The sequence below is a fragment of the Xenopus laevis genome, chromosome 8S, assembly GCF_017654675.1.
Source record: "Xenopus laevis strain J_2021 chromosome 8S, Xenopus_laevis_v10.1, whole genome shotgun sequence".
NCBI lineage: Eukaryota > Metazoa > Chordata > Amphibia > Anura > Pipidae > Xenopus > Xenopus laevis.
Window position 1 is genome coordinate 51,625,020 of NC_054386.1, and position 26,319 is coordinate 51,651,338.

The 26,319-nt window shown below is 38.0% G+C and overlaps 2 protein-coding genes across 2 annotated transcripts in view; one reads left to right on the top strand and one right to left on the bottom strand.

Moving 5' to 3' along the window:
* Nucleotides 1-1,360: 1,360 nt before the first annotated feature.
* Nucleotides 1,361-26,319, bottom strand: part of LOC108700068 (transmembrane protein FAM155B) — a 462,070-nt gene continuing 437,111 nt past the window's right edge. Inside the window, exon 3 of the mRNA XM_018232934.2 lies at nucleotides 1,361-2,696. Coding sequence (XP_018088423.1) covers nucleotides 2,338-2,696 — 359 coding nt within the window. The 3' untranslated portion in view covers nucleotides 1,361-2,337. The remainder of the gene's footprint in view (nucleotides 2,697-26,319) is intronic.
* LOC121397745 lies at nucleotides 16,372-26,036 on the top strand. Its single transcript, XM_041575118.1, has 2 exons — nucleotides 16,372-16,554; nucleotides 22,354-26,036. The coding sequence occupies exon 2, from the start codon at nucleotides 22,525-22,527 to the stop codon at nucleotides 24,862-24,864; it is 2,340 nt and encodes a 779-aa protein (XP_041431052.1). The 5' UTR covers nucleotides 16,372-16,554; nucleotides 22,354-22,524; the 3' UTR covers nucleotides 24,865-26,036.

A 26,319-nucleotide genomic window follows, 5' to 3' on the forward strand; every position in this document is an offset into this window, starting at 1 on the left:
AATGTTTTTCATAAAAAAAACCCAGTAATAGCAAACATAGAAATATTGTGGAGCCTTCTTTGTATTACAGATCTCTGATAGATGATTAAACATTTTCAGGCCTGCAATGAGCATAAAAAACAAGAGTACGGAGAAAAGACTATCCTATTTTTAAGACAACAAAGCCTAACCTAAGATTGCCAGATTGTTTGAATAATCGGGACCACTTCTAATAAATGCAGGTTGCAAGGAAGCACTGATTGCAGGCTAATTACATTGAAATAAGAATCAATTAATAACTTCAGTATCCCCAGTTTTTCACATGATCTGGCTTGAAGACATTTTGAACCTAGTAATATTTATTTAAAATCATGGAAACAGTTTTAAGTTATTATTGGACAATTTTCAGAAGCATTGAGCACCAAATGCCATTTATTGAGACCTTGCTTAGATAATTATATAAATTTTTTATTAGATTGGGTCTCCCCTTGCAAGCACTGTTGCAGGGTAATTGCTAAAGAACCTTTAGCTTTGAAACAGTATCCCAAATGTGACTGAAATGCATTTCCCAGCATCCCACTAATGCTGTCAGATGTAGTTTCACAATATCTAGGAGGCCACATGTTGCACATTCCTGTGTCATTTCTTGCCTAATATCTAAATTTACAAATTCTGTTTGTTGCCTCTGCGAATAATACTATATTCGCGGACTGGCATACAGAATGATTTCACTTAATTATAAAACCTTTGTTGCATTATACATTTGGAGGATGCAAACAACTCCTGGCATAAAAAAGAAAGAAGCCAAACCCATGACTCTTGTTGCTCCTCCCACCCATGATAATATATAGACAATAAGGCAAACAGTAACCTGGCACCCAACTTGTGAGTACAGGTATTTCTTATATTATTAAACAGACCCACAACATGATCATTGTCTCTAGACTAATTTTGATTTGCTTTTTTGGAGTTATGAAATCAGACTGCTATTTAACTGAGATGCCTAAAAGGACATTGATTTATGAAATGCATGTGATTTACATGGATGTGTACTATACATAAACTACACAAGACAATTATTAAATAATGCAAACACAAAGAAGGTGAATGCTATACAGCTATTGCATATCTCCATGTCTGTATAACATCATAAATGTTTTATAGTGGCTGTTCAATACTAGGGGCTTTAACTCCCACCTCTTCTTGAGTTTGAATTTCTGAAAACTGTCATTATCCTGATCATATCTAAAATGAATGATAATTTTCTATAAAACCATTTTTGTTTTGCCCTTTTTTTGTCTCTGTTGTACAGAACTGTTGGGGACAAGTCAAGGACATGCATTACCTAAGCATGGTTGGAAACAAAGGCTCGTAGACTAGATGGTTGGTAGTTTGTTTATACAGCAGATCACACATATCTGAAATCAGAGATGACATGAGCAAACACACGAAAACAAAACATATTACAAATACTGGATAGGAATAATTGGAATGTCATTGTGGAGGGTGAATCATTTTCAATTTTATTTACCGGTGTTCATTGTAGCTTTGCAGTATAAGCTACACTATGTGGCCGCACATAGGTAAGACATCATTGCCTAGTCTTTTCTAGTCTTATTTGCACTACAACCTTTTCCTATTGTGATGGAGCAAACATATAACAAGACTCTTGCCACCATTACCACTGTAGTAGTCTTCAGTATTTGCACTTTCTTAGGATTTGACATTGCCTTTTCTTCTACCTTCCAATTTCTTGCCAGCATTACTTTAACACATCATGTTAACTGAATCAATTGTTATAATGCTTATTAGGGGTATCTTTATGAAGATTATTTTTATAATTAATTTTTTCCTTGAAAATACTTCAGCACTGAATTCATATAATTTCTCTATCTTTTTTTGTTATCATTGGGAACATTGCTGGCTACTTGGCCAAACACAAAATGACCAAAGATACATTCATGACAGCACTAAATCACTTTGCTACCTGTAATAAGGCTCACCAGTCGTTAATGGCAGGCTCTACCATGTGTTGATTTAACTAACCACTGGGTGCCATATATTATTTTGCCAGGCATTCACACAACACAGTGATACTTGACCACCCCAATCTCACTCTGCCTCATATTGCGTTTGCTTAGCACAAGCATCATTTCAAGGCTACTGACACAGAACCCTTCTCAACGTTGTGTCTCACAGGCCCTCTAACCCATAGAACTTATATATTTTCACCAGGCTGCACCATGGTTGACTGCATTTGAGGTTACCCTCTCTGTGCCTCCAGGTCAAAGAGATCAGTGGACCCATCGGAGGAACTGATTCCAACCTTCTGGATTTTTAGAAAGCACTTCCATACGTTCACTCTTCTTGTGGCGGTGAATCATCCAGGCCAGGCAAGGGCTCAAGTGTAACCCCATTCTGCAAAACTGAGAAGGAGACCATGGTATGGAGGAGCATGAGCACCAGCACACATAGCCTTAGTCTGGTGTTTCCGAGGCGGGATCCCGCTGAGACCGACAGCAGAGACTGGTGGTGCTGATAATGGTAGGGATGCAAGTGATGGTCTCGATGGTGCTGGTGGTGTAGATAATATTTGAACCGGGAGTCTGTAGATTTGGTTGATGCGTTGTGATTGCCGATCCTTTGGGTTTTGCAGGAATGCCATCGAACATCACAGCACTCTGCCTCTGTGTTGGACATATGGTTTTCTAGAGTATCTGTTGGAAGTGGTACAAGAAACAAGATTAGAATGGATACTTACACCTAGATCAATAAATACAAATTACGACAGAAGTTACGTTTTCTTTTACTTAACTCCATGGTCTGAATCCAGATATTTCATGTTTCAGACATATAATTAATTCAGGTATATGATTAATTTTGTGATATTATGTCTGATACATACCTCCCAACATTTTGGAAGTAAAAAGAGGGACAAAAAAAATTTTTCCGCACGTAGCGCATCAATTTTTTTGACCACACCCCTTTATGTGGCCACACCCCCTAATTACCATGTTCGTTTTACAAAATTTGGCAGGTTATGAAAGTTTGAAAATATTTCTCCTTATCTAAACTGTTTTTGTGTCTCAAAATTGTTACAAAGTATCTTATTTGCACCTGTTAGCTGTTCTGGGCTCTCTGCTAAAAGCCAATTAAGTGAGAAACTTTGTTTCTTTTTCTGGCTGTTCAGTGCAGAGAAAAGAGGGACTTTCCAGTACAAATGAGGGACTGCGGGTTGAGCTGTCAAAAGAGGGACTGTCCCTCCGAAAAAGGGACTGGGAGGTATGCTGATACACTATTTCATATTTATTCCTAAAGGCCATATATATATATATATATATATATATATATATATATATATATATATATATATATATATATATATATATATATATATATATATATATATATATATATATATATATATTGAGCAATTGTACTAATGGGAAAATATGTACAGAAAGATAACTACACACTATTAATACAATTTATGGATGCCACAGTCACTTAAATGTCTGGTGTCACATAGGGTACCTAAGTAAAGGCTATGAGGAGAAAACTAGAACGGCATGTCAAGGATCATATAAGTAAAAGCAGAGGCGCCCCAGAGGCCAAGGTAACTAGGCTCCAAACTGGAGCAAAGTCAAAAAGCTTCCATGTTATAACACATTCTCCATAGACCCCCCAAAGTAATGACTCTGCACTGCATCAATATAAATGAGGTAGCAGCTCCTGCATATATGTACATATATCACATAAGAAATAAATATTGTCTTATAATAACATGCCATTCATTTACAGGTAACTTTCTAATAAAGGGAAACCATACAGAATTTGCTGGGCTGCTAAATTGGTCACAGTTAGTTATGTATAAAATCCCATTCATTATAGGTACTTGTGTCAAAATGTGCTATATGCACTTCCGTGTAATTGCTTTGGACCAAGCCTGTATTTGGCAGCTGGGTAGACGGTTTGTCTGTCCCCATGCTTCTGCTTGACCGCTCGCTTCTTTTCCCCCCCCCCCATTCGTTTGCACATTTGTATTCCTCTGGTTTTTGGACAGTGCACAGGAGATTTAAATGTCCAATTCTACAATATTGGTAAAAAATGTAGAAGTGGCTGGGCGGCAGCATTCTGCCCCTTAATTTTTGACTTAATTTGGCTTTTCCACAAATCCAGGCACACCTCCTGTCTTGTATTTAGTGCAGCTACACCTACTGACACGGGGGAGCTACTGTTACCTCTGACCCAGGTTGCAGCTCCAGTGTTGCCTTCATCAGTTGCCACATAAATAGGGCACACATATCATTACTGAAATTACACCAACCAGACATTTTAATAACAATCTCATCCAAATCCTAGCGAAGTGCAAGCGGAACTGAACTCAGTTTGGACATTAGCATCTTTCCCCGGTGGCCTCAATTACACTTTGCAACACTTGCACTGGGATAATGGAAAGAAAAACACTGCATTGTGTGTATAAAGCAGTCTATTGCACTCAAAATTGCACTTAGCACACTGAACTTGCAGTCTTAAATTACCCATTATTTTCCATAGCAGATTATTTCCTTTTAACCTGTTCATAACCACCAAGAAGTAGAACCATATGCTGTTTTCCTACTGAATGACTGAAGCACATGTCATGTTTTATAACTCCCTATTCTGAATACTATATTATTCTGGAACAAGCTCTGTTCCAAGATGATATACTGTATAGTATGCCCTCCTACCAAGGGGTACGTGTCTGAATTAAAATATATGAGAACAATAAAACCCCATGCATAAGGAAATCATGTATCAGGTGGCTGATAAGTACAGAGAGATATATTAAATAGACAGGGGATTGACGGGAATCCTCAATAAAGCAGGCTCCCATGCCCTGGGAGAGAAGCACTCAGCCTGACGAACCCTCTGTACAATCTCAGCAGGACAAGCGTGGACAAAATGTGCACAAAGTTGTGACGCTGCACAGACCCTCCAGCAGTGAAAGGGTCAAACAGATGTTTGACCTTAGAAATATGATAATTTGGATTGCAAGGAAATGAAAATATGTATTTAACACAAGAGTTATACTTTTAATGGCCTCAGGAGAGAAGCCCAGGATAGAAAAGTAACCCTATGAGAACCCCACGAATGAATGCATGGAATGCTTAAACAACAGACATATTGCATTTGAATTAAATGAGATCTTGGGGTACCAGTAAACTGACATACAGGCTTAAAAGTTTGTGACTAGAAGGAAAATTAATAGCAATTCCCCAATACTATCTCACCTCACTATCTGAGATTACTTTGCCACAATTCAAACCCCCATTTGCCTTAAAAGCAAGTGAAGCTGTTTTTGCTGGGTGCAAAATGTGCTCATGTTCAGTGCATCTTATACCCGGAATTTAGTGCAAAGAGCAGGTTGCACAGACACCCTCTGCTGCAATGCTCTGTAACTGAGCACTTATGGGCGGCAATTATGTGCCCCTGCTCTAGCACTTGCAGCAGGAGATTTGTAGATGATTCCTCTGGTATTAAGCAGAACTGAATCCAAACCCAAATGAGCATATTCACATTGGGCTAAATCCACACTCTCCCAAAAACACTGAGGGTGAGGGGCCTATTTGCTAACATTCAATATCTCTCTTTTTTTTCCACAAATCTCTAAAAATTCTTGTTTTTGTTGTATTTCTTTAAAACTCTAAAAATTTGAGATTCATTAAAGGGAAACTAAAGTCTAAAATAGAATAATGCTAGAAATTCTGTATTTTGTATACTAAACATAAACATTAAATTACTTCACCAGAAGCCTAATAAAACAAATGATTTATACTTTCAAAGTTGGCCACAAGGGGTCACCATGTTGTAACTATGCTAAACATATTTACAAGACCAAGACCTGCTTCTGTTGGGAGGTTAAGCTTAGGGATCGTCATGAATGATCAAAACAGCACAAGTCAAATAATATCTGCCATAGAAGCTGATATAGCAAGACTGATTAATAATCAGAATTTGCAGACTGCACTGGGTCTGTGGATACGAATCTCTACACGGTCGTTGGCTGCTTTACAGGAAAACAAACAAACTTTCTAGAGTTCTGGGAAAGTATAATCGTTTCCCTGCAGAGCAGTTAGGGACCATCTGAAATTTCCTATCCGCAGCAGTCAGAGTAGCAGGGGGAATTTCTCTGCATACAGTCAGGTTTCTTATAAAAACGGTACACATTTTTTAATTAAAGTATATTGGAGACAGGTTTCTTTTTCATTAAATAAAGTAAAAATGGGATTGTATTTTTTGTCTTTACATCCCCTTTAAGTGTAAAAAACACAAATAACTCAGAAGCTGTTGAGGTCCCATAGAAGTCAATGGGAGCTGCGATGATCCTACTGGACCATTTTTTAATCAATGCAGACTTTTAGAGATTTTCAGATTTTTTTTTTGCCAGTAAAGTTTTTAGGGCATCGTTCAGTGTTTTTTACTCCATTGTACTTTTTATATTTGGATCTTTTAATAATTTTCATGGCATTCATGGTTTTAGAGAGAGTTTAATCATAGTTCCAAAAAACACTAAAATTCGACCTTTTATAAATAGGCATCTATGTATGTGGCCAAATCCTGAAAAAAAGTGTTCCTGAAACATGCTACTTTTCAAATCCCTAGTTTAGCTGAAATTCTGTATTAAAACACAATTGAAGAATTTAAATGAGGGGAAATGAATTTGGGCCTCTGAAAACATACACACTGCCGCTACTTTTTGTAGTTGCCTGAATTTTCCTTGCAAGAAAACTCTGGGTAACTTAGTGCCGTGCTAACATGTGAATTTCCCCTGAGGAAGCGTTTGGATGTGATTTGTCTCCCCCACTAGAAGAGATCAGGGTGACTAATGAACCGAGGGGGTGGATTGAATTGGGTATTGATTATGGTAGTGGTATGGGGATCACTACCATAATCAATACCCAATTCAATCCACCCCCCCGGTTCATTACTCAATACAGTAAAGAACACCAGGGAATCAGATCCATACTTAACAAAATTCTACTTCAGGACCCATACTTAAGACCTCTACTACCTGACAAACTATTAATCACATACAGGAGAGCACCAAACCTTAGGAATTTATTAGCTCCCAGCAGGCTCCGCAATCCCAAGACCAACAACAACACACCTGATCAAGTACCACTGACATTGGGCTCCTGGTCCTGCCACCGCCCCCGCTGCTTAGCCTGTTCTTTTGTTTCCAATACCTCCAATTTCATGTCCACGGTTACCAATATCCAGTACTCCATAAAAAAACACATATCCTGTCAGTCTAAATTTGTAATTTACGTCATCACCTGTGCCTGTCATCTCCAATATGTTGGCAGAACCACACAAGAGGCCCGGAGCCGGATAGGTCAACATAAAAGGAATATTTTGAACAAATTCCCCATGCACAGTGTTTCACGTCACTTTCACTCAGCACACCAGAGCAATCCCGACACTTTCTCCATCACCCTTATAGATAATATCAATGAGACAGAACCGGCGGCATTTGAAAAACTTAAAAAACTTAAAAAACTTGAGATGTATTGGATCCAAACCCTAAAGACACTCTTTCCTGAAGGACTCAACGAGGTCTTAGAGAAAATTTATTAAATATCAACCCCCATAATCATATCCATTCTGTTTCGTTAACACTTTTAGTCAGTCCTCTCTTTTATGGTTCTTTTATATATTTTTTTAACAAATTTTTTACGTATTTACGATCTACAGTCTCATGTTTTTACTGTGAATAAACAATATATATTTTATTTTTGATTCAAACTTCCAATGTTGTAGAACATTGGAATAATAAATAAGGTGGCATATCGTATATTCTATATATCAATGTATTATATTTGATCACAGTATCTGATACTTTATGGATATATGTTTTTGATTACAATTTTTAATATATGTTTTAGATAATGTTTTTATTATTCTGTATAAGCAACCTGTTTTTGCTCCATATGGTTATTATTCAGGCATCATGCACTATGGCACTCCATTTTAATAACCTGCCCTGATATAAATTTAAAAAAAAAAAATTCTTTTTTTCTTTTTTTCTTTTATTCTTCTCCGATTTTATAGCCGCTTGCCCACATCAATATGATCAACACTCCCCTATTTCTTATATGTGTACCCTCACGCACTTTTATGTACCTATTTCACTACTCTGTCCCATCCAACATGGCGGCTAAGTAACCCCCACACTGCCCCTCCCAACATGGTGACTATTTACTTCCTATACTATAGTATTGAACCTTTTGCCTTAACCCCGCCCCCCTATGATGCACTTCCTGTTTGTAAAATGCTGGTTCCCCTCCAAACTCTCACTATAAAAGACACTCAGGCGTCCTTCGCCGGCACAGAGGCGCTAAGTGTGTATACTACTGCCAGATGGTGAGTCTTGTTATTTATAACCACACACCACTCTATGCCTTATCTGTTTTGTTAGTTATGACTTTATATTAACTTTGCAATCCCACTACGTTTTTGCTCACTGCACTTCCTTTTTACCCTATTTACTGCACTTCACCTGTATAATTGTTGTATCCTCTAATACCTATCAACCTTTACTTTGGTATATCCCAAAACCCCCCCATTTTTTAATAGCTAACCAATCCCTGCACCATACCTTTATCCCAGAATAATGACTACCATACATTTTTTGTAATACTAAAAAAGCTTTTGTTTTGATGAATAAGCATACAGCATACTATTTATCACTTTGGTCTCTGAAATTCACAGCTGTAACTCCTATGTTTATTGCCTGAAGAAGCGTGTCTGAGCCCGTGAAACGCATTGCACTGATTGGAGTTCGTTAATAAATTTTGACTGCTTAATTACAGTCTTTTTGTGTCTGCTGGAGGAGGTAAGTCCACTACTGCCTCCTCTGATTACCAAGTTTTGGTTTTTAAACTCGTTTATATCCTTTTATTCTTTTGGCGCCTCTGTTCTTTTTATACAATACTAAGTCCACCCTGGGTGGAGGGTTGATACCCTTTTTCTATCTACAGAGAGCGACTTCTTAATCCTGAGTGGGGTCAGGACAATCTCCCCACCTGCCTTTACAGTGGTTGCCTATTGGTAACCTTGGTTTGTGAGTATATGTTATCTACTCTTATTTCATTATCCCTTACCAATACATATTACACTATTGGGCTCTTGGTGTTCCTTTTGTTTATTGCTTAATAAATATACTTGTCAGTATATTCCACTTGTAAGCAAGGAACGTCGTTGCAAAGCAAAACCTTTTTGGTTCAATAGAAGCGTTGGTGCTAAGGTGGGTAAGAAAATACATGCTTTTAAGGCTTTCAAGTTAGCTGGGACAGCCGAATCATTTATAAGGTACAAGGACGCCAACAAATCATGCAAAGAAGCTATAAGGCAAGCTAAAATTGATATAGAAAAGGATATTGCAGCAAGCAATCCCAAATTATTTTTTAAATATGTTAATAGTAAAAAAAATGAAGCAGGAAGGGGTGGGACCCTTACTATCAGGGGGTGGGTGTCAGCTGGTTGATGAAAACAAAATAAAAGATTCTGAACTCATATTTTTCATCTGTCTACACAAATGAGGAACCAGTAAGTGAAGGTTTCCTTCTTAATAGTCCCAATTTTAGTAATACAACTAATGATGCATGGTTCACACATGAGGAAATTCAAAAGAGACTAGAACATGTTAAGATTAGCAAAGGATACTTAGCGAGCTTAGCTCTGTGATTGCCAAACCTACTTAAATTTTCAGGATTCATTGAGATCTGGCATAGTGCCGAGAGAATTGCGAATTGCTAATGTGGTGCCTCTATTTAAAAAAGGATCCCGTTCTCAGCCTCAAAACTATAGGCCAGTTAGTCTGACATCAGCGGTAGGAAAGCTTTTCAAAGGGTTAATAAAGGATAAGATACTGGACTTCATAGCAAATCATAATACTATGAGTGTTTGCCAGCATGGTTTTATGCGTAATAGATCTTGCCAGACTAACTTAATTTTTTTTTATGAGAAGGTAAGTAGAGACCTCGATTCTGGGATGGCAGTGGATGTGATTTACTTAGACTTTGCTAAAGCATTTGATACAGTGCCACACAAAAGGTTACTGGTTAAATTAAGGAATGTTGGCCTGGAACATTGTATTTGTACCTGGATAGAAAACTGGCTAAAAGATAGACTACAAAGAGTGGTGGTAAAAATGGAAAATTATATCATACTTACTGTAATTTTCCTTTCCCGGTCCTCTCCATGTCAACACGTTATGGGGATAGGTCCCTCCCTCTCCTAATTGTAGAACCCACCCATTAATTAATTAATAAATACTTACCCCTCACATTCCCCGGCGTTTAGACATATGGTTATTATTCAGGCATCATGCACTATGGCACTCCATTTTAATAACCTGCCCTGATATAAATTTAAAAAAAAAAAAATTCTTTTTTTTCTTTTTTTCTTTTATTCTTCTCCGATTTTATAGCCGCTTGCCCACATCAATATGATCAACACTCCCCTATTTCTTATATGTGTACCCTCACGCACTTTTATGTACCTATTTCACTACTCTGTCCCATCCAACATGGCGGCTAAGTAACCCCCACACTGCCCCTCCCAACATGGTGACTATTTACTTCCCTATACTATAGTATTGAACCTTTTGCCTTAACCCCGCCCCCCTATGATGCACTTCCTGTTTTGTAAAATGCTGGTTCCCCTCCAAACTCTCACTATAAAAGACACTCAGGCGTCCTTCGCCGGCACAGAGGCGCTAAGTGTGTATACTACTGCCAGATGGTGAGTCTTGTTATTTATAACCACACACCACTCTATGCCTTATCTGTTTTGTTAGTTATGACTTTATATTAACTTTGCAATCCCACTACGTTTTTGCTCACTGCACTTCCTTTTTACCCTATTTACTGCACTTCACCTGTATAATTGTTGTATCCTCTAATACCTATCAACCTTTACTTTGGTATATCCCAAACCCCCCCATTTTTTAATAGCTAACCAATCCCTGCACCATACCTTTATCCCAGAATAATGACTACCATACATTTTTTTGTAATACTAAAAAAGCTTTTGTTTTGATGAATAAGCATACAGCATACTATTTATCACTTTGGTCTCTGAAATTCACAGCTGTAACTCCTATGTTTATTGCCTGAAGAAGCGTGTCTGAGCCCGTGAAACGCATTGCACTGATTGGAGTTCGTTAATAAATTTTGACTGCTTAATTACAGTCTTTTTGTGTCTGCCTGGAGGAGGTAAGTCCACTACTGCCTCCTCTGATTACCAAGTTTTGGTTTTTAAACTCGTTTATATCCTTTTATTCTTTTGGCGCCTCTGTTCTTTTTATACAATACTAAGTCCACCCTGGGTGGAGGGTTGATACCCTTTTTCTATCTACAGAGAGCGACTTCTTAATCCTGAGTGGGGTCAGGACAATCTCCCCACCTGCCTTTACAGTGGTTGCCTATTGGTAACCTTGGTTTGTGAGTATATGTTATCTACTCTTATTTCATTATCCCTTACCAATACATATTACACTATTGGGGCTCTTGGTGTTCCTTTTGTTTATTGCTTAATAAATATACTTGTCAGTATATTCCACTTGTAAGCAAGGAACGTCGTTGCAAAGCAAAACCTTTTTGGTTCAATAGAAGCGTTGGTGCTAAGGTGGGTAAGAAAATACATGCTTTTAAGGCTTTCAAGTTAGCTGGGACAGCCGAATCATTTATAAGGTACAAGGACGCCAACAAATCATGCAAAGAAGCTATAAGGCAAGCTAAAATTGATATAGAAAAGGATATTGCAGCAAGCAATCCCAAATTATTTTTTAAATATGTTAATAGTAAAAAAATGAAGCAGGAAGGGGTGGGACCCTTACTATCAGGGGGTGGGTGTCAGCTGGTTGATGAAAACAAAATAAAAGATTCTGAACTCATATTTTTCATCTGTCTACACAAATGAGGAACCAGTAAGTGAAGGTTTCCTTCTTAATAGTCCCAATTTTAGTAATACAACTAATGATGCATGGTTCACACATGAGGAAATTCAAAAGAGACTAGAACATGTTAAGATTAGCAAAGGATACTTAGCGAGCTTAGCTCTGTGATTGCCAAACCTACTTAAATTTTCAGGATTCATTGAGATCTGGCATAGTGCCGAGAGAATTGCGAATTGCTAATGTGGTGCCTCTATTTAAAAAAGGATCCCGTTCTCAGCCTCAAAACTATAGGCCAGTTAGTCTGACATCAGCGGTAGGAAAGCTTTTCAAAGGGTTAATAAAGGATAAGATACTGGACTTCATAGCAAATCATAATACTATGAGTGTTTGCCAGCATGGTTTTATGCGTAATAGATCTTGCCAGACTAACTTAATTTTTTTTTATGAGAAGGTAAGTAGAGACCTCGATTCTGGGATGGCAGTGGATGTGATTTACTTAGACTTTGCTAAAGCATTTGATACAGTGCCACACAAAAGGTTACTGGTTAAATTAAGGAATGTTGGCCTGGAACATTGTATTTGTACCTGGATAGAAAACTGGCTAAAAGATAGACTACAAAGAGTGGTGGTAAAAATGGAAAATTATATCATACTTACTGTAATTTTCCTTTCCCGGTCCTCTCCATGTCAACACGTTATGGGGATAGGTCCCTCCCTCTCCTAATTGTAGAACCCACCCATTAATTAATTAATAAATACTTACCCCTCACATTCCCCGGCGTTTAGTTACAAGTTCTTAATATAAATTGACATCACAGGTAGGGAAAACCTTGACATGGAGAGGACCGGGAAAGGAAAATTACGGTAAGTATGATATAATTTTCCCTTTTCCCCAGTCCTCTCCATGTCAACATGTTATGGGACATAGCAAGTTAAATGTCCCAGGGTGGGAAGAATAAAACTTCAAGGCAATAAATGCTGCAAACAATATTTTATTTCCTAGTGGAAGCTGATTTAAGAATCTTAGCTCCGAAGAGAGTACTCTGAAGCTCTCACATCCAGCTTATAGTGAGAGATGAAGGTGCAGGGAGTAGACCAAGATGCTGCTCGGCAGATAACGTCTAGAGGTACTCCTGCTTCTGCCGCCCAAGAAGCTGTATGACCCCTGGTTGAGTGCGCTTTTACTTTGGAAGGTTCTGGAAGATCTGCCGAAGAGTAGGCTCTTTTGATAATCCATTTTATCCAATCTGAAATGGATCTAGATGAGGCAGTATTCCCCTTCCTTAAACCTGACGGAATGATAGAGCCTATCCGAATTCCTGATGGAATTGGTTCTTTCGCAGTAGATTCTGATATTTTACGCCACATCTAGGCTCTTTAAATCTAAAGATAGTGATTCTCCCGAAAATGCTGGTAACACCAACTCATCCCTGAGGTGAAAGGGTGAAACAACCTTGGGTTTGAATGAAGAGTTGAATCTCAAGATCACTCGATCTGGAAAGAAGGTAGGGCTATCTGGAGAAAAACTGAGAGCCTGTAATTCTCCCACTCACTTTGCTGATGTAATGGCCACTAGAAAGACTGTCTTGACTGTCAATAGCCATAGCGAGAGAGAATCCATATCGTCAAACGGGGAAGAAGATAACATACTGAGAACCCTAGGAAGATCCCAGGATGGACATGTTGGTCTTCTGGCTGGTAAAATTCTGATTGCTGCTTTAAAAAATCGTGACACCAAAGGATGTTGTGACCATCTTACTCCTGAGATCGCTGAGATAGCAGAGACTTGAGTTCTCAGTGTACTGACTGATAAATCCTTCTCTATTCCTGATTGTAGAAAATCCAAGAGTTCAGTAACCGAGATTGGCAGAGCTTGAGATCTATCTATACTGTTGATGAAGGTATCCCAGATCCTGGAGTATCTTGAGTTAGTAGAAAACTTTCTGGATCTTAGTAGTGTTTGAACTACTCTGTGTGAAAGCCCCTGAGATTCTAAGTTCTGCCGCTCAATCGCCATGCCATGAGCACCAGGGGCCCTGGATCTGGATGCATAAATGGACCCTGTACTAGAAGATCCCTCGAGAGAGGGAGTTTCCAAGGTCGATCTGTTGAGAGCTGAACTAGATCCGTGAACCACGGCCTCCGTGGCCAGGCTGGAGCAATGCAAACTACCTCTGCCTGGTCCTGCTTGATCTTCTGAATCAGAGGTAGAGGAGGAAAGATGTAGCATAAAGGATGTGTCCACTTCTGAGTCAGGGCATCTACAGCTAGTGCCCTCGGATCCGGTTCCCTCGAAAAGAAGAGAGGACACTTGGAGTTGCTGGATGAGGCCATGAGGTCTATGACTGGTTGACCCCAAATCCGGACCAGAGTCCTGAAGATTTCTTGCTTCAAACTCCAATTGTGTCTCCCTACCGCATACCTGCTGAGAAAGTCTGCAGCTTTGTTTAATCTTCCTGGAAGATACACTGCCGTAAAGTCTAGAAGTGTTGACTCTGCCCACTGCAAGATCGGTTCCACCTCTGTGAAGAGAAAGGGACTCCCTGTTCCTCCCTGCCTTCTGATGTAAGCCACTGCTGTGGTGTTGTCGCATCTTATCTTTAGTCTTTTGCCTCTGAGCTGATCTTGAAAGAACAGACAGGCCTGTTCAGATCCAGGATTGGACGCCAGGCTCCTGACTGTTTTTGCACTATGAAGAAAATTGAGTAGTTCCCCTGGCCCCATTCCTTTATTGGAACCTGCGAGATGACCCTCTGAGTCCTCAAGAAAGACATAGCTGAAGGGCTTCTCTCTTCATCAGGCCTGATGGAAGAGGTGAAGGTCGAAAAAATGGAGAAGGAAGATACTTGAATTCCTAATCCTTCTCGAATTATGCTCAGAATCCAATTGTCTTCTATAGATCTTTCCCAGGCGGTCAGGAACAGCATCAGTCTTGCCCCTACTGTCTGCCCCTGGGGAGCACCACCTTCAGAATTGTCTTCTGGGATTGCTAGAGGCCCTGCCTCTGGCCACCTTAAAGACTCCTGATTGTCCCCCTCTCCAACTGCCAGATCTCGGATTCTCATTTCTGGAACGAAAACTCCGCTGGTCGTGCGGAGGGGATCTAGATCTAAATGAGCCTCTGCCCCTGGCTGACTGTTTATTAGGATATTTCCTTTTTCTCTTCTGTGGAAGTAATTGACTCTTGCCTCCTGATGCTTTAGAGATAAGATCCTCCAGCTTCTTCCCGAAAAGTGTATGGCCCTGAAAGGGCAAGGAGCACAGGGCAAACTTGGAGGCTGTGTCGGCTTCCCAGGATCTGAGCCATAAGGCTCTCCTTGCAGAGACAGAAAGGGCCATAGATCTAGAGGTTAAGTGTATCTGATCCACCAAGGCATTCATCAGGAATGACGAACCCAATTTGAGCTCCTTCAGGCCGTCAACGATATCCGCCCTATTGCGGCCCTCTCTTAGAGCTGACTCTATATTAGATAGCCAGACCTCCAGAGCTTTAACTACTGACAGACTTGCCAAGGCTGGCTTAAGGGCTTCTCCTGCCACTAGAAAGGCCCTCTTCAGGTCAGTCTCAAGACGCCTGTCCATAGAGTCCTTCAATGTAGCCTGATCCTCAATAGGCAAAACAGTATTTTTTGTTAAATTCAGAACTGGAGCATCAACCTTGGGGAGAGTAGATATATCCTTAAACTCTTCCTCCTTGAACGGATAAAGTTTACAAAACCGTGCGTGAGTATAATTTCGCTTGGATACCGTCTCCCATTCGGATTTAACCAAGTCGAGTACTTCCTGATGTAGAGGGAAGACTTGAGCTGTGACCTTGGACTTGGGAAGGAACGTGGAAGAAGTAGCCTGTGTGGATATCAGGATTTTAGATTAAAATTATATACATATGGGTTAGGTATTGTATAAAATGCAATGATTATAGAATAGGACACTGCCACAGAACAGCTGTGTTAGACTCTACACTTCAAGGTTAGAGGCCTTTCTACTAATTAGGGTTGTAGAATGTTTACATAGAACTAAGAATACATCTTTTGTCTCATATCACAAGTATTCCTAGTGCAAGGTTAAGAAAGACACTTATAGCCCCAAAAACACACCCACTGCACAGATACCATTCTGGACACTGTGCTAGCACAGCAAATGTACTTATTTGGACTGTACTTAGGTCAGGAAGAATTGTACTAAAATGGACATAGAGGCATAGTTATATTAAACCAAGGACGATGATTGGATGTCAAGGGATCAGCCCCATGGAAGAAGAAATGGTTAAATAATCATCTGTTGTATTGCTTATTGTCCCCCAACGTCCTCACGAGCTTTCAGGGCGTGTGAGCTATTATTTAATACTCTGTATTGTAATACTCTGTATTAATGTATACCTCAAATAAAGCTGTCTGGTTAATTTCCTGAGAGAATCTGTTTGGTTCAAGTCAGGCCCAGGGGGAACTTCGGGGCCAGGCTCGATTTGAGTAAGTATTTATTTAAATCCAAGAGGGACTTACTCATTGTGGCTGAGAATCTTATATCCCTGGAGGACTATAGGAGCATAAATCCGACATTTCTGGGGGCTTCGTTCCGGTCCTGTGGTTCTGGTCGTGACACAAGGACAGATTGTCGAGACTCAGCTCGTGGTAAGTATGTTTCTTTTTAAATCTCGGGAAAGAATGGTGCCACAAGGTTCGCAACCTAGTGCAGATATTATTAGTCTACGGAGTGGTGTATCTAAAAGTACTGTTTCGTCAGGCAGCACAGAAGCTTTTTCCCCTGTTTTGTTACGTCTTCCTAATGTTTTCCTTGAATATGTTCAATGTTGGATCACTAAATATGGCGGGCCATTTAAACTAAATAAAGAAATAAATGAAAATGAGATAGAGGAAAGTCTGGATACTTTGACCTCATCAATGGAATTAAAAGATGGAAAAATAAAAAAGGGAAGAACTTTACAAGCACTGCTGGATTTAGTCTTGACTTCCCTTTCGTTAATTGTAAAACTGCAGGTCAGTTACAATTTACAATGTTCTTATCTAGAAACACTGCAGGTTCAGTTAGAAGACTATAGATGTCAAACTCAAACTACTGCCCATTCAGCTGGCCTCCTACAGGATAAATTAGAAAAACTAACAGCTGAAAATAAGACTCTAGATGAGGCAGTAGATTCCTTACAAAATGCTAGAAGGAAAATACCTAAATTAAAATTAGGAGGCTACCGACAAGGCAGTGGTATTTTTAAAGCTTCTACTGCTGATAATGACAGATGGGTTCAAATTGCCACTTTAAATGTTGATATTCCTCCAGCTCTTATAGACAATGAGGAAGATTTATGGTTGGATGATGAAAATCTAACTAGTAATATTACTCCCAAAGTTCCAACCACTCCATCGGCACCTCCCACATATACTCGTCTGTATCCAGATTTATTTTCTAATAATTCTGATAAAAAATATTATCCCTGTAACCCTCTTACTCGTGCTCCCCAGTTACAAGAAGATGAACTCGTATCTGCAGAAAGGCTGCAGGAAATACAAACTTATCAAAATAAAATTGAGACTGAATATAATAACATGGAAGTAGAATTACACAAAGTTAAGTCTGACCATTCTAAAGAGCAGCAAGCTCGAAAAACGTTTCAACTCGATTTAATTTCTACTGAAAAGGAGTTGAAACAAACAAAAGATCAACTTTTTCGTTATGAGAATGATCTTGATGTGTTAAAAGATACTATATTACAACTGCAACATGCTCAGTCACAGCAACCTAAAGTTAATACTGTGCCTGTCATTCCCCCCTCCTCCTCCTCACAAGTGCAGAATCGTAATGTTTTTGTTAAAGATACCATAGCAGTACAAGTTACAAATCAGCCTGCTATTAAAGCCACTGAGGCTCGTGCTGTTCTTTCTGAAATTGGACATGCCCCTATAGGAAGAGGTAGCACTGAGGATTTTAATAATTTTACTAGATGGACAATGCAATTATTAAGATGGGGTACTGCACAAGACTCTCAATTGATCCAAATTTTTCTGAAGGGTTTAGGAACCTCTTCAGCACTTATTGAAGGGTTTGCTCAGACATTTCCTACATTGTTATTGCGGTGTTGTAATAAGCTATTCCATCTGACTAACAATATCCAATTACAAAAAGCTTTTACTTCTTTACCTAATGAATCTATAACTGAAACTGCTAACCGCCTAATTATTTTTTTTGCTGCAATTTCTAAAGGAGCTAATTCTCCTGATGAAAGACAACGTATACAAGACAAATTGAAAGGCGATAAAGACTTAAGGGAATTGATTCTAACTCTGTTACCATCTAACATTCCACATGTCATTAGTATTTGTTACGGTGATATGACTGACATTGACTTCAACACATGGCTTGATAGATTGCAAGTAGAAACTGACAGGTGGTTCAATCCTAAACCTATTGCAGAGATTACACATTTGGGTCAAAGGACTTGGAGAGAGGGCATGCAACAAAAAACAAATTCATTAAATCATTTCCAAATTGAAGGTCCACAAAACAGAAGTATACCCAGTTATAGAGGGCAGAGTAGAGGAAATAGAGGCAGAGGTAGAGGAATTGGCCCAAATGGAGAGTGGCTTCCTTTACGGGATATTATAGCTTCTCAGAAACAGCTGCAACATTCAGTTGATTTACTGAGACAGCAAGTCAGAGATGCTAATCTCACCCCTGTAGCCAGAGTTGACTTAGGAAATCACTCCGTTCCTCAAAATCAATAGGGATGTGTTTTCTCCTCTTCCCCTTCTTGTCTAGATTGGCCTCTGGAATTAGATGTGTGGGGGAGACCTGTCTGTTATATACAGGTAGATGGGGAGGAAATTAAAACCTTGATTGATACAGGGGCTGCAGCTACATTGATGCCAGGTTTGCCTAAAACACAATCTTATACAACGACTAACATTGTGGGTGTTACTGGTGTTCCAAAACGAGTTTATGTTGAAACTAAGTTGTTAACAATTGGAAATAAATCTATTTCTACATCTGTATTTTTAGGACTTGGTGTACAAGCTCTTTTGGGTGCTACTGATATTGTAAAATTTGGTTTTGTTGTTGATTTGATGAATCTCATGTTTTGGGACATTAACTCACTACTTATGAATTCTTCCCAAATTGAACAATCTTTACCCCATGATATTTTACCATTACAAGTAATTCACCCACATGAGGATGTTGGTAGTGTTAAATGTATTAAAATCAAACATCCTCCTCCACCTCCAATTGGCACAGAATTTTGGTGGGATGAATATAAGGATTTGTGGGCTAAAGATAGTCTGGATCATGGTCAGTCAAAACTAACTGTTTCATTAGAAGGTTCCAACCATCCCTATGTGAAACAATATCCTATACCTTACGAAGCAGAAAAAGACCTAGAGGTTGTAATTGATCAGTTGCTTCAAAGAAACTTAATACGCCCTTGTCAAACAGCTGGCTCTTCTCCTATTTGGCCTGTCAGAAAACCTGACAACACATGGCGTCTAACTATAGACTACAGACGTTTAAATGAGACTGCTTACAGGACAGCAAAGTTAACTCCTGACATGCAATGGTATTCTGCAATTGATTTAGCAAATGGGTATTGGAGTGTAAAGATATCACCTGAAACGCAATATCGTACTGCTTTTTCATTTCAATCGAAACAATATTGCTGGAATTTCTTACCACAAGGTTATTGTGATAGCGGCGTTTTCTTTCATAACATGCTAGCAGATGCATTAAAATCTCATGGATTACATAATAAGGTGATTCAATATGTGGATGATCTTTCAATTGCTACTGAAAGTCGGGAAAGTAACATTGTTTTACTCAGGAAAGTTTTAGACTGCATGAGGGACAATGGCCTTAAGTTAAATCCTGATAAATGTCAACTTGTTCAACAAAAGGTTAAATACCTGGGACTTGAACTTGGGCCAGATGGTAGAAGTATCTTAGAAGACAGAGTTAAACATATACTTTCTCTGCCACGTCCCATAGATGTTAAATCTTTACAACAATTTCTTGGTCTAACTGGTTTCTGTAGAGAATTTGTTGCTAATTATGCACTTCTCGCTGAACCTCTTTATGATTTACTGAAACAAAACAAATTTGAATGGAATGATTCCCATACTGAGACTTTTACTTCTTTAAAGTCTGCACTGGCTAGTGCACCTGTTTTGGGAACTCCTGCCCCTGACAAACCATTTGTTATATATTCAAGTGTTTCTGACACCACTCTTGGCTCTATTGTTGCTCAATACCAGAGTAATACTTTGATTCCTATTGCATATCTAAGTAGGAAAATGACATCACCTGAGTTAAAATTTGGTCCATGTGAAAAAATAGCATTAGCTACTTACTGGACTATTCAGAGGCTAAAATACCTTCTCAGTGGGCAAAAAATATTAAGTCGCTCGCATCACAATCCTCTTCTTTTTCTTCAAAATCATAACCTAGCTCTGTGTGACATTCGAAATGAGAGAGTTGTAAGGTGGATGACAACTTTGCTTACTGAACAAATTATGGTTGAACCTTTAAAGGAACCATCTATACATGTGCTAGGTGTTCTTATTCAGGGAGAAGAACATACTTGTAAACCAATGCTTGCTCCCAAAGCCCATCCTGTATTTAAGGAAGGCAATACTGCAGATGTAGGAGATAAACCTGCTTGGTATATTGATGCTAGTTCTTCTGTAGTTGATGGAAACAGAATGACAGGATTTGCAGGTGTTCTACTAGAAGGGAAATCAATATGTGATCAGTTTCTATATACATGCAAACATGCTGGAGCTCAATTTGCTGAGTTAGCTGCTTTGTTAACTTTATTACGTGATAAGATTGGTAAAGGAGGAACTCATCTAGTTGTGATTGATTCTATGTATGTTTTCAGAGGTGCTTTGATTTTACTAACATTCTGGATAAATAACAAATGGCAATCGACTGATGGTAGTATAATTCAACATAAAAATCTGTGGGAACGTATTCATGAGTTGACAAAGGATCATTTGGGGTTGATAAAGTTGATCAAAGTAAAAGCACACAGGAAAAAAGGTCCTTTATCATATGGAAACACCCTAGCAGATAAAATGGCAAAGGAGGCTGCATTTCTTCCAGATATTCCCTACTGGGAAGAGGAAGATTCTTTGCTCAATATTCCTGTTTTACCTATTCAATTGTATAATCAGGATGATGCAAATGCTCAATGGTCTGTTTTACGTGAACATCAAGAGTATGATCTTTCACTTGCCCCTCTTTTTGATGAACCTGAACCTAAATTAGGACATGAGAAGTCAAGAATAGAACATGACATTCTTGTTAGGGATGGAATGTTTGGCCCTGTATGGGTTATACCATCACATCTCACGAAAAGCCTGCTTGCATGGATTCATGGTTCTGTAACCTCAGGTCACCCTAAACTACAGGAATGCATGGATAGAATTTCTAAATTGGGTTGGTGGCCTACCATGAGAAAGGATATTCAAGATCATATTGACAGATGTCTTATATGCATGCAACAAGACCCTGCAAAGCAAATAACACGTGGCGCTTTGATGCGTAATGGGACAGATTACAAATTGATTATATTGGAAAATTACCGGTTACTGCTAGGAAAAATTGTTTCATGTTAGTAGTAATTGATGCTTTCAGCAGATGGGTTGAGGCATTCCCCACTTCCAATAAATCAGCAAGTACCACTGTTAAAATTTTAGTGAAGGAAGTTTTTTGTCGTTGGGGTATACACTTTTCAATAGATTCTGACAATGGTGGAGAGTTTGTCAATGAAATTGCAAGAGAAACAACAGAATGGCTTGATCTTCCTTGGGATTTTCATATTGCATATCATCCACAGAGTGGAGGTTTGGTTGAAAGAATGAATGGTCAAATCAAAAAGGAATTAAGTAAAATATGCAATGCAAGTGGAAAAAATTGGGACATTCTATTACCTTTTGTTCTGGCCAGATTAAGATCTAGAGTAAATAGAAATGTTCAATTTACACCATATGAAATTCTTTTTGGAAGGAATATGCCCTCTTGGGAGAGACTTTTGCTTCCAGTTGACACTGCCACTCATTTAAATCTTTCCAGTGAGGAATGGGTTAAGGCTCATTCTTTATGGTTAACAAGTGTTCAAGGACAAGCTTTTCAAACTGATGCTTTGTCGGCTTTAAAAAGCAAAATTGACTTTGACAAGAAATCTGATCTTAGAGAATACCAGGTGGGGGATTCTGTCTGTATTCTAAAGCAAGGTCACATACATCCTAGAAAATTTCCTAAGGATTGCTGGGAAGGCCCATTCTTGATCATTGATAAAATTGGACCATCAATTTATTTGATTCAAAAGTCAAATGGATTAAATGTTTATAAACACGCGATGCAATTAAAATTATATAAAGGTTCTTAATACTATGCAGTTTTCTCACATTTGTTTTCTCTTTCAGATTTTGAACCTTATGACTTGTTTGACATCACCGTGAATAGAGCAAAAATTCATCCCTTCATGACTTCGATAAAATCGAAATTTTATTTTTATTAACTTATAGATATAGTCATTATTGTTTTCTAAATATTAACAATCTTAAATTACTTTTACCCTATCTATTTAAACTACCATGTTTCATTATAACCTTTGGATTTTCTTTCTCTTTAAGTTTTCTATTTTACTCTTTTTAACATTTACTAATATTAACTTGTTTGAAGTGAGTGCTTCTGTTACTAATTTTACTCCTAATCATTCAAGATATAAGCCGATGTTACTTACATCTCATGAAACTGCAAATATAGATCTCATGACTGAAATAATAAACAATGCACAACGGTCTAGTCTTTTATCATCACGCCCAATATTGTATTTTTCTCATTCATCTATAATACCACAATTTATAGGCATTATTTTTGTACCACATGATGATAATATACCAAATTGGTTTATTAATGAGACACATCTTATTGTTCCAGAATATGGTAGTTTAAATCATGAAGGAAGAGATGTTTGTCTTTTATGTAGTTTAAATCTACAATCATCCTTGGTAGGCATTTTTCATGATGATACACATATGAATCTAGCAACTCAGGAAAATTTAATTACATGTGATACACAAAACGATAATTCAGAATCCAATATTTCAAAATTTCCAGCAACTCTTTTTATAGACAAAACAAATCCTTTAGCATCCATAAGATTATGGCAATGCAAAGATGATTATTCTAATTTTTCTCTTAATATCACTTTCTCTCCAAAACAGATTTCTACGATATCTCCAATATTATCTACTACTGAGATACCAGTATCTACAGTTTCACCATTTGAAGAGGGAGATCCGATTCAAGTTCGATTGGATTCCTCCACTCCAGTTACTTATGATGTGGAATATCGCATGATTACATGGCATTTAGAATTATCAAAATGGATGGTGTCTGAACACTATCACAACTGTTCTGCTTTTGTATCTGTTCAAGAAAAATCATTTGAATGGTGGTTCCATGAAAGCATGCTAAATAATGTTTCTCTTCGCTCTAATCACAGACCTAAGAGAGATGCTATTTCAACTGGTTTAGGGATTTATGGTAGTGTAATAGGATCCACTGCACAAGTGAATTCTGAAATTTTACGGTATAAATTAGCTTCCTTAGCATCACATACCTCTAATGGCTTTGATACACAATATGGAATTAATAACAATATAGCACGTCTCCAACAGCATCAGACTCATGTAATGATAGAAATGACAGATATAATTAACAACAAATTTAAAACCCTTGTTGAAGGTATATACAATTTTACTAATGATGCTGTTTGGGCTATGCTATGCTCACAAGTACAAGCTGACCTGTCAACTGACCTTAAAATTCAACTACAAAGTTTATGGTCCGGCAGATGGCCAGCTTCTCTGAGTCTTGCAGCTGCTAAATCAGTAACTTCCTTTGCCATAAATCATTTGATGTGGTGGGAGGTCATTCTCTCTGATTGTACCTTGGAATCTTGTGCAATTCATACTTTAGTACCTTGGTCAGGAAAAGACACTATTATATATCGACTGGCTACAATTGGATTGCCCATTAATAATTCATTATTAATTCCAGAATTGTCACATCAATGGGTATTTAAGCATAAAAATGAATATAACTGGACAATGGTAGATGTATCATTATGTACTACTAATATTAATTCATATATGTGCTCCCCTTCCCAATTCAAAACAACAACAGAGACTTGTTGGCTACACCAAAAAACATGTACTTTAAATGGCCAATTCAATGTATCCAGCCCTATATATTATTTAGGATTAGAAAGAATTTGTTTCCATCTATTTAATCGTGATACAATAATATTTAAACCAAAAGGGAAACAATATAAATCGATTGAAATGCTTCCGGGCACATGGTGTAATAATATTCCTTTAGAATTTATATCTTCATCTACTTGGAATATGACAATACCACAAACATTGAATATGTCTTTAGATCTTGGATGGGAACATATTATAGATTTTAGTACATCTGATTTACCTTTAGGTATGGGAATGCAAATGAAAAAGTGGTTAAGTGAGTCAACATCTATTATTTCTCTTCTTAATGATCTAAAGAAAGAGTCACGTATAGCTCAGATAAATGTACAACATGAACAAGGTATTCTTAAAAAGGTTTCCGCAGTAGTTTTTAAAGACGGACAGGTGTCATGGTGGGAATCTATATTTGGATATAGTAATACAGCTACACAGTTTTTTAATTTTATGTTACATCCAATTATTATTATTTGTATTATGCAAATATTTATGTTATTATTTATTTGTGGATGTACTTGTTATCAAAAACGTCTTAACCAGAAATTAAGCAATCAAATTGAAACATTGAAGTTTCTCCAAATGCAACAAAAAACATTTATTCCATTTCATACGATGGATGGTCATACTGTTGCTATAGACCCCAGTTGTCGTCCTGTTTTAATTTAGATTATTTCTCTATTTATGTGCTCATGTTCTATATCTTTTTTTTTTAGATACCCTCTCTGCTGTTTTCTTCTATTTCTGGCTGAATCCTTTTAACTGGCACATGGCATATTTTGTTTAACTATCTACCAGACAGATTCAACAGCTGAACTGCTGCATAATGGCTACACGTAATGACTATTTCAGTGGTGAAGCATACAGAAATGAACTCTCATTGTATTACGTCTGATTTGGACTTTTATCAACGTTTGAATTACGTCTGATTTGGACTTTTATCAACGTTTGAATTACGTCTGATTTGGACATTCATCATCGTTTGAATTACGTCTGATTTGGACTTTCATCACCGTTAAATGCATTAACGGATTGACATCTTTAAAAAGACTATTTCAAGGATATTTCAACATTGTGTTCTATAATGTGACACAGGATCCTGGGCTGGAACTAGCCCTAAGAGCTACTGGATTATCTGGATAATGGATTTCTTCATCTTCACATATGGAATGACTTTATATATGTCGATATTACTGTATAATGAGTCCACTGGAATTGTAGCATTTTGTCTGGAATTGTAGCATTTTGTTTTTGTCTGGTAGAGCAAATTTTTTTTTTTTTAGATATGTATTTTTTGTTTTCAGCCAACTGTGCTACATTATGGATTTTGCTTTTATTAGAAGAAAAAAAGTGGGGAAATGTGGATATCAGGATTTTAGATTAAAATTATATACATATGGGTTAGGTATTGTATAAAATGCAATGATTATAGAATAGGACACTGCCACAGAACAGCTGTGTTAGACTCTACACTTCAAGGTTAGAGGCCTTTCTACTAATTAGGGTTGTAGAATGTTTACATAAAACTAAGAATACATCTTTTGTCTCATATCACAAGTATTCCTAGTGCAAGGTTAAGAAAGACACTTATAGCCCCAAAAACACACCCACTGCACAGATACCATTCTGGACACTGTGCTAGCACAGCAAATGTACTTATTTGGACTGTACTTAGGTCAGGAAGAATTGTACTAAAATGGACATAGAGGCATAGTTATATTAAACCAAGGACGATGATTGGATGTCAAGGGATCAGCCCCATGGAAGAAGAAATGGTTAAATAATCATCTGTTGTATTGCTTATTGTCCCCCAACGTCCTCACGAGCTTTCAGGGCGTGTGAGCTATTATTTAATACTCTGTATTGTAATACTCTGTATTAATGTATACCTCAAATAAAGCTGTCTGGTTAATTTCCTGAGAGAATCTGTTTGGTTCAAGTCAGGCCCAGGGGGAACTTCGGGGCCAGGCTCGATTTGAGTAAGTATTTATTTAAATCCAAGAGGGACTTACTCATTGTGGCTGAGAATCTTATATCCCTGGAGGACTATAGGAGCATAAATCCGACAGCCTGTTCCTCTTGCTGCAGAGCTAGGGAGGTTCTTACTGCCCTTATCAAGGGCTG